The sequence below is a fragment of the Phocoena sinus genome, chromosome 11, assembly GCF_008692025.1.
Source record: "Phocoena sinus isolate mPhoSin1 chromosome 11, mPhoSin1.pri, whole genome shotgun sequence".
Lineage (NCBI taxonomy): Eukaryota > Metazoa > Chordata > Mammalia > Artiodactyla > Phocoenidae > Phocoena > Phocoena sinus.
In genome coordinates this window covers 26,240,726-26,254,690 of record NC_045773.1, presented here as the reverse complement: position 1 = coordinate 26,254,690, position 13,965 = coordinate 26,240,726, and the positions used below count along the sequence as shown (strand labels likewise).

Sequence of the window (13,965 nt, the reverse complement as noted above, 5' to 3'; positions counted from 1 at the left end):
GATCAAAGTCCATGGCTGAGTTTTCTCACTGTTGTGTCCCCAGTACCTTGTACAGTGTCTGGCCCACAGCAGACACTCAAATATTTGTTGACTATGGCATGACTGGTTTAATGTCTGCCTGCAAATAACACTAGGGAAAGGCTCTTCTACAAGGGCCACTGTATAGTTGCCATGGAACGAATGACAGTAGTAACAGTGGGCAAGTAACTGTCGCTTAGGAAGGGCCAACACACAACAGGAGAGCAGAGTATGTGTGGCTGTATGCACAGTACCCAGGACCAAGCACTCCACTTGAAAGGGGAGCCCAATCCTTCTGCAGCCGCAACATCTGCTTTAGCACCTAGGACAATGCCCAGAAGGTCAGTGGCACTTGGCTCTCCTTTATCGAGTTTCATTTAAGCTTGCAGGTCTATTTCCAGAGTTCATGGCTACAACTTGGTAGCCACAATGGTGCCAGTTTGGTGCCTGTTACCCACCTCAATCCCGCTTTCAACTGAGTTGGAAAATTAAAGAGAACAAATTTGCAGCTTTGATTGCAAACTGAAAAAGTGATACAATTAACACAAATGTCTTTGATTGCCTCTTGAAAAACATTTGTAAATCAAAATTGGTAATGCTTTTAAGGGTATGACATATTCTTTCAAATTATCCATGAGAGAGGGAAGTGGTTTCGGATCATGCAAATGTGTGAATTTATGCCTAATAAATGAAAAATATTCTTCCTTACATAATTCCCTTTAGGGGACCTTCTTTAGTTCAAAAAAGTTTTTGAACACTTGACAGGTGCCAGGTATTCTGCTGGGCCAGGGTTAGGAGTTATGGAGAATCTGCAGAACTCTTGCTGTCAAGGGCCTCACGCTCTGATGGAGGAGATCGTGGCAAAAGAAAATAACACGAGCCATGTTGCAAGTGTACGTCGTGTAAAGTGTACGTAGGAGAAAGTGCACATCCTTTGTCCTATGAAGGAGATAAGGGTGCAGAGTGTTTTTGTTTGTTTGTTTTGTTTTTTTGAGGTACGCGGGCCTCTCACCGCTGTGGCCCCTCCCGCCGCGGAGCACAGGCTCCGGACACGCAGGCCCAGCGGCCACGGCCCACGGGCCCAGCGGCCACGGCCCACGGGCCCAGCCGCTCCGCGGCACGCAGGACCCTCCCGGACCGGGGCACGAACCCGCGTCCCCTGCATCGGCAGGCAGACTCTCGACCACTGCGCCACCAGGGAAGCCTGGTGCAGAGTTTTTTGAAATTAGGAGTAGCTCATGGAGAAGGCCGTAAAAAAGTCCAAGATATCATAGAGTCCAGCTTCCTAACTTTACAAGTAAGAAAAATGAGGTCCCCAAAGGTCACGATCTCTTAACTAGTTAGTGCCAAACCAGATCTCGAACCCAAAAGTTCCCTTTAAAGAGCTGTCAAAGATATGACCAAGTTCTACTGTTCTTACTGGCTTTCTCCAAACCATTCCAGCCACTGGGGGTTGAAATATCGAGCAAATGTTGTTTGCTTTTTTTTTTTTTTTTTTGCTGTACACCGGCCTCTCACCGTTGTGGCCTCTCCCGTTGCGGAGCACAGGCTCCGGATGCGCAGGCTCAGCGGCCATGGCGCACAGGCTTAGTTGCTCCGCGGCATGTGGGATCTTCCCGGACTGGGACACGAACCCGCGTCCCCTGCATCGGCAGGCGGACTCTCAACCACTGCGCCACCAGGGAAGCCCTTGTCTGCTTTTTATAAGGGAGCAGCAAGGTCCATCTCCCTGCCTCCCATCTGGTCCCTTTCCACTCTCCTTCCCATATATCAGGTGGAATAACTTCCCCAAATGCGAATCTGATCATGCCACCCCTTTCCTTCCCACTACCCTTAGGCTAACAACCTGCGTCCATCCTAAGGCTCACTCCAAGTGCTCTGGTCCTGACCCTTGACTGCAGCCTCCTCTTCCACCACTATCTCCTTCCCTCTCCATGTTCCAGTCATGCTGTTCTTCCTCCGGTTCTTCAATCTTGCCATGCTTTCTCCCGCTTCCGGGGCTCAGCATGCACTGTTCCCTCTGCTTGGAACACTTTTCCTCCTTCTTCACCTAATGATTCATTTGGTTGAGATAAAATACCATTACCCTGACCTGTAGACTGGGTTAGTCCTTCCCTGCCCTCTGTATGCGCTCTGCCATTGCTCTGTATTGAAGCACGGGTTGAACATCTGCCTTCTGCGCTAGACTCTAAGCCCCAAGAGTGTGGGAACATCTCAGTCATTCACTGATGCGTCCCCACGCCCTAGCACAGTATGTAGATTCTTAGGTAGGCTAAGCTGCTGGAACAAATAACACTTCAAATCCTCAGTCTTTTACAGAACAAGAAGTTATTTTTTTCTTTTTCATGTGACAGTTCAGAGTCAGGGTTCCAGGTGGGTGGCAGTCCTACTCCATGCCACTATGTAGGGACACAGGCTGATGTGGCTTGTGGCTTCAAGATGTGGCTTGCAAAGTACTCCTGATAATTTCTGTGTTAATTGGCTGGAAACAGGAAAGGGCACGGGAAGAGGCTGCATAGAAGGCAACCACTTCTCTTCTGCTCCTTTTCCATTGGAGGGCATTTGGTCATACGGTCACAAAAGGCTATACAAAAGGCTAGGATATGTGGGCCAGCCATTGCCAAGTATTGTACTTCTTTACCATGTGACAAGGGGAGAAAGGATTTTGAAAGACAGATGGCAGCTCCACCAGAATGCTCAGGGCAGATTTACTGAAAATAAATTAATTTTTAAATCATTATATTGCTCTACTTTAGATGCTGATATCAGTACCCAAACTCCCAGAATCATTATGTTTCTATCATTTTGTTGGCAGCATTTCAATATCCAAACAACTGGCTTTAATAAAAGGTAAGGCCTGGTGTGACAGAGATGTATGTGTTTCTTCTCTACCATGAGAGCATGCCAAGAGTTAAAAATAATAGGACACCAAAGAATGCCAACGATGTAAGAGAACTTGCAGATAAATCATCAAGCATTTATGATGTTCTTTTTATTCTTGTTTTTATTTTTTTATAAATTTATTTATTTGGGGCTGCATTGGGTCTTTGTTGCTGCGCGCGGGCTTTCTCTAGTTGTGGCGAGCGGGGGCTACTCTTCCTTGTGGTGTGCAGGCTTCTCATTGCGGTGGCTTCTCTTTGTTGTGGAGCACGGACTCTGGGCATGCGGGCTTCAGTAGTTGTGGCTTGCGAGCTGTAGAGAGCAGGCTCACTACTTGTGGCACACAGGCTTTGTTGCTCCACGGCATGTGGGATCTTCCCAGACCAGGGCTCGAACCCATGTCCCTTGCATTGGCAGGCGGATTCTTAACCACTGCGCCATCAGGGAAGTCCCTGATGTTCTTTTAAAAACATTTGGGAATTGAGGTCCAGTGATAGGAATTAGCTCACCCAAATTTAAAGGCCCAGCTATAATAGGAGCATGGATCCCTGACTCCTAATTCAGTGTTCATCCCACCATAGCCAGTTGGCCCTCCATGGGCAGGATCCTCAGTGTGTCCAAGTTAGCATCTGACTCATAAACCTTCAGTGGTATTCAGGATACAATCAGTCCCCAACTGCCTCTGTTGATTGATCAAGACATAGTGTGGCAAACTCCCAAGGTGTAAACATTTGCCGTCAGCATTCCATTTTATAGGTAAAATATTTTTAGAGCCAACAATGCTGTCATGGAAATAACAATGTAAGAAAAAATATACTCATATACTGGGATCATTATCTTATTCCAAAACATGTGGCTTCTTTATAGAGTAACAAGCACAGCTGGATTCTATTATATTGCAGTTATTTTTCCTCCTAGCTGGCTGGTCTGTGTCTCCAGAGGAGATGCTTTATATTTCTATTGAAATAAATCTTCATCTTGGTGAGAATATTATTGTTACACTATCACAACACAAGAGACCTATGATTTCTGTTTCACAATTTCAGGCACTTTTGATAATGTCAACGACAAAATATCATGTCCATGACATGATAAATATCCATGACTCATTCTCATATAACAGCCTCCTCTGAGAGGCTGAGGGGGGAGTGTACTCTATCATCCACATTGCCCACCAATACACAGACACAGACACACACACAGACACACACACACATCATTCCTGGCACCAGACTCCTTACAGTAGACAACTGGGCCACATTTATTCCCATGCCTTAAGGAAACACGGGATAAATATGGCTCATCTTGCCAGAATGTATTGTATTCAATGGTAATTTTAAGTGTTATTCACTGAAATCAAGCAGGGCTAGATCATGGAATAGAAGTCAGTACCGGGCTTCCCTGGTGGCGCAGTGGTTTGAGAGTCGCCTGCCGATGAAGGGGACACGGGTTCGTGCCCTGGTCCGGGAAGATCCCACGTGCCGTGGAGCGGCTGGGCCCGAGAGCCATGGCCGCTGGGCCTGAGCGTCTGGAGCCTGTGCTCTGCAGTGGGAGAGGCCACAGCAGTGAGAGGCCCGCGTACCGCAAAAAAAAAAAAAAAAAAAAAAAGAAGTCAGTACCAACCCACATTTTCACTTCTGGCTGTTTGGGCTTATGCCCTTGATCTCTCGGGGGAGGTGGATAGAAATGGGTGTTGAGTACATATTTGCCTGTAGCATCCAAAGTAGTTTTATAGTGGAAAAGCTTGAAAAGTGCTAGAGTATTGGGGAAACTATCGATCTAGCAAGAAAACAGAAGAGATCTAATTTTTAGTTCTGCCATGTACGACTGATACATACTGGGAAAAACCACATTTCTCCTGTAGGTCTTCATTTCTTTGTTTGAAAAAATAATATTAAGAAAAGTTCTAAAATGAGGTGATTCTGACACTTTGCTGTACTGAGGTTTGTGTTTCTACTACACTAAAGTGTTAGGAACTCACTAGATGAAATGTGTCACATTTTAGGTTCCACTTTCCAGGGCAAGTGAGGAGAAGGAGGCAGGGATTGTTCTCAAGTTCAAGTCAGCTCAGTTCAGCACATGTCTATGCTAAGGCATACAACACGCCAGGGCCTGGGAATGAATGCAGTGATAAATAAGATGCGGTGACTGCCCTCAGGGAACACACAGTCTAGAGCTGCACTGTTCAGTATGGTAGCCACTAGCCACCTGTGGATATGGAACACTGAAAGTGTGGTTAGTCTGAATCCAGTTGTGCTGTAAGTGTAAAATATATGACAGATTTAAGAGAGTAGGAAAAAGTGTAACATATCTGAGTAATTTGTTCATGTTGATGACATGCTGAAATGATATTTTGATAAATTGGGTTAAATAATATATTTCTAAAATAATTTTATCTGCATTATTTTACTTTTTTAATGTGGCTACTTAGAAAAAATTTCATTATAATTCAGGCTCGTATTACATTTCTTTTGGACAGCACTGATCTAGAAGGTAATTGAGACAGATAAACAGTGTTTCAGTCTGAAGGTTATAACAAGCTTATGTTTAGGGAAGTAGAAAAGCACAAAGGAGGGGCAGGTAGCCCTATCCCAGGGTTTGGGAAAGAATCCTGCAGGATACACTGCCTGAAAAACAAGATCTAGAGGTAGCATGCATCACGGTGAGGAACCAGACTGACTGTGTGACCTTAAGCAAGCTACTTAACCTCTCTGTGCTTCAGTTTCCTCATCTATAAAGTGGAGATGATACTGGAACCCACCTCGGAGGACTGATGTAAGAATTAAATGAGTCAAATCATATACACCCCATAAAGAAGTGGCTGGCATACAGAGCGTGGGCTCCATAATCGCCCATCACAATGCAAGCTCCAGGAACCAAGGAGTTGTTCTCTTAATATTGCTCACTTAATATTGCTCTGTCCCCAGAACTAGGACAAGGCCTGGCAATAAGTACTTGATGGGAGGACAGAGTGTGTAAGGAACTGCAGACAGTTTAGTATTATTAAAGCAGAAAAAGTGAGGTAGGAGCTAGCAGGAAATGTAGACATGAAGTGCCTGGATTAACACCCCCCACCCCCATTCCAAAGGCAAGAGAGGCAATAAAAGACACCCAAAAAGAAACATCAATCCTTTGCATTTTTAATGGCACTTCGCTCTTTACAATATGCTTTCACATATTCGCCCACAACTCTGTGAGGCAGACAGGGCAGGAATTAGGAGGCAACACACTGAGTTTATTAAGGGAAGAACCCAACCATAAAAAGAGGAAACCAAAAAATGCCTCACAAAGTCTCATCAGTATTGGTAGGATAAGCGGAGTTCGTTTTTATCTTTTATTTAAAATTTTTTTCTAGTTAGGTTTTTACCACGAGCATATGTTATTTTATAGTCAGGGGAAGTGCATGCTGTGTTAAAATGAATGGAGGAGAAGGAAGAGAAGTGGGCTAGTCCAGATGGAGTCCCCATTTAGAGAGCAGTCAGACCTGAACTTCATCAGAGGACTGGGAAACGTCTGGTTCTGCAAACTCCATGGAGATGCCCTTAGAAGGAGTTATTCCAAAGTGGCAGATCTTTCTGTGGCCTTTGAAGGCAGACAGACTTTCGAATCTTTCCTCTGCCACCTGGGAGCAATGTGACCTTAAGATTCTTAATCTCTCCATGTGTCAGTTTCCAATACGTAAAATAGAGACACAAATAGTACCTACCCTTCTGGGTTTATGAAGCATTAAATAAGCTTATGTTTGAAAGGCATCTGGCACATAGTAAGCAAGAAAGATGTCTAGGGCTCCCTTGGTGGCGCAGTGGTTGAGAGTCCGCCTGCCGATGCAGGGGACACGGGTTCGTGCCCCAGTCTGGGAAGATCCCACATGCCGCGGAGCGGCTGGGCCCGTGAGCCGTGGCCGCTGAGCCTGCGCGTCCGGAGCCTGTGCTCCGCAACAGGAGAGGCCACGACAGTGAGAGGCCCGCGTACCGCAAAAAAAAAAAAAGAAAAAGAAAGGTGTCTATCATTACTTGCAAGCTCACTCACAGCTAGGAAGCTCACCCATTCCTTTCCAGAAGGGCACAGCCAGGGGAGGAAGAGGTTACTGTCCCCCATGAGAAGTCTCAGACCCAGCAAAACAACCCATACTAAAGCCCTGTCTAGTTATTCTGGGTTATGAATAAATAAATCAACTGGTAAAAGTTACAGAACGGACATTTACCTCCGAAGGAATTAAGGTGTTTCTTCTAAGCACTTTGCTTCTTAAAAACAAGACTATTTATAAACAGAGTTTATTCTTTAGCCACTTAAATGCCAAGTTACCGCCATACAGCTCCTCACCACCTCAACCCCACATCCCAGGGAAGGGAGACATGAGCTAAAAGAAATATGCCATCTCCTTGTTTTTGATGAGCAGGAAAATCTTGGGTAATTGAGGAAAAAAATCCCAATTTTACTTCTTTAATTTATTTATTTAATTTATTTATTTTTGGCTGTGTTGGGTCTTCGTTGCTGCGCGCAGGCTTTCTCTAGTTGTGGTGAGCGGGGGCTACTCTTCGTTGCGGTGTACGGGCTTCTCACTGCAGTGGCCTCTCCTGTTGCAGAGCACGGGCTCTAGGTGCGAGGGCTTCAGTAGTTGTGGTGCATGGGCTTCAGTAGTTGTGGCACGCGGGCTCTAGAGCACAGGCTCAGTAGTTGTGGCACACGGGCTTCTCACTGCAGTGGCCTCTCCTGTTGCGGAGCACGGGCTCTAGGCATGCGGGCTTCAGTAATTGTGGCTTGCAGGCTCAGTAGCTGTGGCTCATGGGTTCAGTTGCTCCACAGCATGTGGGATTTTCCTGGACCAGGGCTTGAACTCGTGTCCCCTGCACTGGCAGGCGGACTTCCAACCACTGTGCCACCAGGGAAGCCAAAAAAATCCCGATTTTAAATGTGGGTTTCAGGATGTGGCAGAAGTGAAGGGAAGAGGTGGATAAGGATAGGAGGGAAAAGAGCTAAAAATTGAATGCAAAGAAGCAGGGAACTTTCTGAGTCTGGGATAGTAGTCTAGATGGAGAGCCAGCCACTGGACTAGCAGACAGAAGCCACAGGTCAGGATGGGACTGAGGATCAGAAACCAAAGAGGAAATCAAGGAGTAGGAAGCTAAGGGCACAGATTCTGCAGACATTGATTCGACAGATTTGTGAAGCACCTCCTAGATCCTAGGCACTGTTCTAAGTGCTGAAGTTTCCACAGAAGAGAAGACAGGCAAAACATTCCTATCTTCTTAAGGCTTATGTTTTCAACATGGATTCATATTCAAGCTCTGCCACTTATTAATGTGTCCTCAGCAAGATCCTATCCTTTCATCTATACAATAGTATAATCATGGAGAGACATACAGTGTTCATGGGTTGAAAGAGTCAACATAGTAGATATCAGTTCTCCCCAAGTTGCTCTCTAAGTTTAATGAAATATAACAACATTCAAGTTGTTTTAAAAAAAAAAACAGACAAACTTATTCTAAACTTTATGTGGGAAGGGGACTAAAATAGTCAAAACTGTAAGCATTTCAAATGTCCTTTGGTGGTGAATGTGGTACATACATATCATGGAATACTACTCAATGAAAAGGAAAATACCATCACTACATGCAACAACTTGGATAAAATGCAAGGGAGGGGCTTTCCTGGTGGCAAAATAGTTAAGAATCCGCCTGCCAGTGCAGGGGACATGGGTTCGAGCCCTGGTCCAGGAAGATCCCACGTGCCGTGGAGCAACAAAGCCTGTGTGCCACAACTACTGAGCCTGTGTGGCCAAACTACTGAAGCCTGTGCGCCTAGAGCCCGTGCTCCACAGCAAGAGAAGCCACAACAATGAGAAGCCTGCCCACTGCGACAAAGAGTAGCTCTGCTCGCTGCAACTAGAGAAAACCTGCTCGCAGCAACGGAGACCCAACGCAGTCAAAAATCAAATAAATAAATTTATTTTTTTAAAAAACGCAAGGGAATCACAACATTGGAAAGCAACTATACCCCAATAAAAAAATAAAAACAGGAAAAAAAAAACTCAAGGGAATGAGGCTGAGTTTAAAAAGCTGTTCTCAGAGAACTTCTGTATGGTTCCATTCACAGAACATTTGTTGTTTCATAACATATGAAGATGGACAACAGATTAGTGATTGCCAGGGGTTAGGGATGGGGGAGGGGGCAGGTAGAAAGATTGGCTGTAACTATAAAGGGTTACTATGAGAGAATCTTGTGTTGGAGGTACAGTTCTGTATACTGATTGTGGTGATAGTTACCCAAAGGTACACATTTGGTAACATTGCCTAGAACTACATACACACACACACACACACACACACACACACACACACACACACACACACACAGGATGAGGGCATATGTAACTGGTAAAATCTGAAGAAACTGTGGATTGTATCAATGTCAGTTTCTTGCTTTGGATGTTGTACTGTAATTATGCAAGATGTTTCTTGGGGGAACAGGTGCGGGAGATTGTTTTTGCGTATTTATTGGCAATTTCCTGTAAATTTATAATCATATCAAAATAAAAAGGTTAAAAACGCAATAAAAATTTAAATGGTATAATAATCCCTATGGTGGTTATGAGAAGTAAATATACAATTTATTAAAGTATCTGGCACACAATAGATGCGCAATAAATGGCAGCTCCAACTTCCTATCCCAACCAGATTTCTGCTTACACACATGTCCTTGACTTGCTCTAGCTTGGAGCAAATAAGTGGGTACTCTTGAGTGAGGGGCAAAAAAGAGTTATCCATTTGCGGGACCAGGAAGTCCGAATGCCTCAAGCTTCGGCCTAATTGTGGGTGAAATGACACAGGGGGATGGAGAGGACACACATTTCCTCATGCAAGAGAGAGAGAGGCCAACACATTGATTAGAATGCTTTGGCAGGTGTTTATACACACCATTTACTGTTTAGTTGGAGTCCTGTTCAGAGATACAGTAAAAACTGAGAAGGTCCACAGTTGTTTTCCCTTCATCCATTCCTCTTAACTCTTGTCATTCCATCTAACTTTTTTTTAAATTTTTATTTTATATTGGGGTATAGTTGATTAACCATGTTGTGTATTGAACTTTAATTTTTTAAAAAAAAAACACTAAATGCTTAAAATCTTTTAATGCCCTCTCTGTACATCTGATGGAAAATCCTGATTCCTTTCCAGAACCTAGGAGCCCTGGATGGTCTAGCCCCTGCCAACCTTTCTAATGAAACACACTTTCAGCCTCTAGACTCCAGCCACAACTGTCTCCTTTCAGCTCCTCCAATGTGCCAGGCTCCTGATCTGAGCCTTCACATATGCTGTTCCCTGAGCCTGGAACACTCAAAACAACCCTAATCCCAGGCTGACCCACCCCACCCTTTAGACGGCAGGCCCTTCCCACCATATTGGTCTTAGCTTAAATATTAATCTACTTATATAGTAGATGCCTCCAAGACAACCTATCTCAGTACTTTTCCTCTGAGACCTACTCTGTAATTTTCTATTTCTTCTGTTTCTATACCTTCTTTGCCTCATACAAGTTGCAAATATGTATAATATATGTGTATATGGAGAAATAAATAATTGTCAAATATGTATAAAACAAATATATGTATACACACATATCCTCTGGATTATTATTTATTACCCCACTAGATTGTAATAGATGAGGGCAGAGGCCACATCTGGTTCTGTCACTTCTATGTGCTGAACAGCTCAGAAAGTACCAGAAACACCGTAAGTGCTCGATACAAAAGTCACAAATATCTGACTGATCATCTTTCTTTGAATCCATGATTGTTGCACGTTACCTGGGCAGAAAGCTGTTGGATTTTGTTTTCTCTTCTTCCTATTCATTCATTCAACAGCATTTACTGGCACCTACTACATAGCAGGCATTTGTGCTGGTCACTGGGAATATAGTGATAAAAAAAGCTATGATCTCTGGCCTCATGGAGCTTGTATTCTAGTTAGAGAGAAAGATGATTAAACATGCAATAAGTGTAAAGCAGGAAAAGTTCTATAATAGGGGATGTATTGGGGACTGAGAGAACAGAGAGGATAAGATTTTTCTTCACTGTCCTTTGTGCAGTTCTCAGAGTTCACTATGTGCTACCCACTGGAAGGGACTGAGCTAGTACCATCCTTTCAAGGAATTTCAATCAGAGAAACCAGCTAGATCACTGTGATTGAGGCCATGATTCAAAGAGATCCCTTGTCTATCATGATATCAAAGGACTTGTCCTGGATATCATTCTCCTTTATCACACTGACATGTGGTGATGCTCTATCTGGCACAGAATATAAACTCCACAAGAGCAGGACTTTGTCTTATTCAATGAGGTATCCTTAGTGCAAGGGACTGAGCCAAGCGCACGGTAGATGCTCTATAAAGATTTGTTGAATAACTGAATGAAATTACACGTCGAAAGACCAAGGCTTAGAGAGGTCAGGTGTTTTCCCAAGGTCACAGGGGAAGAGGGTGATAAATCTCATCCTAATTCTACTAATTCTAATTGCTACTGAGGGACTTTTGTTCTCCATGGTTTAAAGGTCAAGGATCAGACTCCCCCATGTCCCACTCCCAGATAGGTGGCAAAGAGCCCAAGGCCAGGATCACATTGACACAAACCTTCCATCCCTGTTCCCTAAGTTCCCCTGGAAGGTAGAGCCTCATGTCTGGGGAAGGGTCATTTCTAACCTAGGCTACACAGTTGTACATTTCTTCTTTCACAGCTCTACGCAATGGTTCAGATCTGGAAAAAGCCATCGCCACTGCCGCTATGATTTTCAGAAACTTTTCTGACCCTGATGGCAAACTTGGGAACGCTACTGCCAAAAATCTACTGCAAACCCAATTTAGGAATTTCACAGAGGTAAGAGAACTAATAGGTACCAAGAAACAGGGGGCCACGCCATCACGGCTGGCCCAAAGAGTCAACAACTCCAGCTCGAAGGCACCATTATGTTGCTTCATTCCACAAATGTTTATTGGACACCTACCCTACGCCAGGAAATGAGCTGTGCCCTGGCGTTAATGCAGTGAACAAGCTACCAATCCAGCAGAGTAGAGAGATGTGCTGAAAAAGTAATTAGAAATAGTCAGAGGACTGTGAAAGGGTAGAACATGCAGTGACAGAATAAAACAGAGGGACCATCTTAGGCTTGGTGGTCAAAAAAGAGCTCCTGGGAGATTAAGATATAGCTAAGATCTGAAGAAGGAGATCAGGAGTGAGCAGGGACCGGGGGCGGGGTGCATGCGGGATGAGAATGATGGCATTCCCAGCAGAGGATTTGGCATAAAGCATGTCAGAGACCTATGAGGGCAAGTATTGGTGAGAAGAGGAAGGGAAGTAGGAAGCAGTGGAAGAGGAGGCTGGGGAGGTGAAGAGAAGCCACTTCTTACAGAGGCATAGCGTGAGGGCAGGAGGAAGCCAGGGAAGTTTCTAAATCCGGGTCGAAGAAATTACACCAGCTGCAGTAGGAGATGAGACTGTGGTTGGGATGGGGAGTGGAACGAAGAAAAGAGGAACCGTGGGGAAGGCATCCAAACAAAAGATATTGGTTTGGACTAAGGCGGCAAATATGGGAGGCATCTGGAAGGTGGAATGAGCGGGATCTGATAACCATGAAGGCTGAAGAGCAAGGGGGACAAATAATGATACCTCAGTTCTGACCGTGGGAGGAAGTGGGTGGTGGTCCCGTTTCCAGAGAAGAGGAAGGCTGGAGAATAAGCAGATTTGAGGTGGGGAGAGAGGTGGGGGCAGGTGATGAGTTCTGTTAGCATGTGTCAAGTTTAAGATGTCCTTGAAACTGTCAAGTGGAGAAACTCGGACAGCAACAGGATATGTGAGCAGGAAGGTCAGAATAGAGATCTATAACAGTGAGAGTGGGCAATGTGAAAATGGTTACCGAACAGAAGGAAGTGACCTAAATCACCTAGAGGCATCTTTCTCAAACCTCAGCCACCTGAATACCATCTTCAATATTTTTCCCGTATCTGCCTATAGCCTGTATTATAATGTACTTAGAACTTGTTAAGAGAATGCTCTACTTAAAGGGAATTATTTTATAAGGAGCCTTGATCACCATTTTAAATGTAAATTCAGTGGGTAAAAGTGGAAGGTAGTAAAAAAAAATATAGATGACTGTTCATTCTTATTTAATATTTATTCTTGTGTTGCCTAAAACTGTGTTACATTCTACCAGCAGTACATGTTCAAACTTTGGAAAATAGTAGCCTAGGGAAAATGCATAAGAAAAAAGGAGGACCTCACACAGAACCTAAGCCACCAACATTTAATGGTAGATTGAGCAAGAAAAAACTTAAAAGTAAACAGTCTCTCAGGTTCTATGTGTATTCTGAGACGTTTAAAAGAGAAGTATTATAGTTCCTTTAAGATATAAACATATATGGTTTTAGCATACCACAGTGATATAAGGTGCCACCCACTGGGGGAAGCTGGGTCAAGGGTACAACTTCCCGTGAATCTATGATTGTTTTAAAAGAGTGTGTGTGAAATCGGCTTTTTCTTTTAATTCCACAAGTGATTTTTTTTATAGCCTGTTTCATAGAAACAGTGAATAGATTGGTGGTTGCCAGGAGCTAGGGGAAGGGGAAAGTGGCGTGGTATAGGTCAGAGGGTGCAAATTTCCAATTTTAAGAAGAACAAGTTCTGAGGCTCTAATGCACAGCACGGTGACTATAGTTAGTAATACGGTACTGCATGCTTGAAGGTCACTGAGGTAGATCTTGAGCATTCTCCCCACACACACGCACACACACACACACACACACAAGTTAACTCTGTAAGGTGATGGATGTGTTAATTATCTTGATCTTGGTAATCATTCCACAACGCATGTGTATTAAACCATCATACTGTACACTTTAAATATATACAATTACATTTGTCAATTATTCCATAATAAAGTTAAAAAGGAGTGTGTGCAGCAATATACTTTTTGACCCACCTCCTAGAGAAATGGAAATAAAAACAAAAATAAACAAATGGGACCTAATGAAACTTCAAAGCTTTTGCACAGCAAAGGAAACCATAAATAAGACGAAAAG

General features: G+C 44.0%; 1 protein-coding gene across 1 annotated transcript; it reads left to right on the top strand.

Moving 5' to 3' along the window:
• Positions 1 to 249: 249 nt before the first annotated feature.
• SNTN (sentan, cilia apical structure protein) lies at positions 250 to 11,911 on the top strand. Its single transcript, XM_032648875.1, has 3 exons — positions 250 to 359; positions 2,834 to 2,868; positions 11,628 to 11,911. The coding sequence occupies exons 1-3, from the start codon at positions 250 to 252 to the stop codon at positions 11,909 to 11,911; spliced, it is 429 nt and encodes a 142-aa protein (XP_032504766.1).
• The last annotated feature ends 2,054 nt before the right edge of the window (positions 11,912 to 13,965 follow it).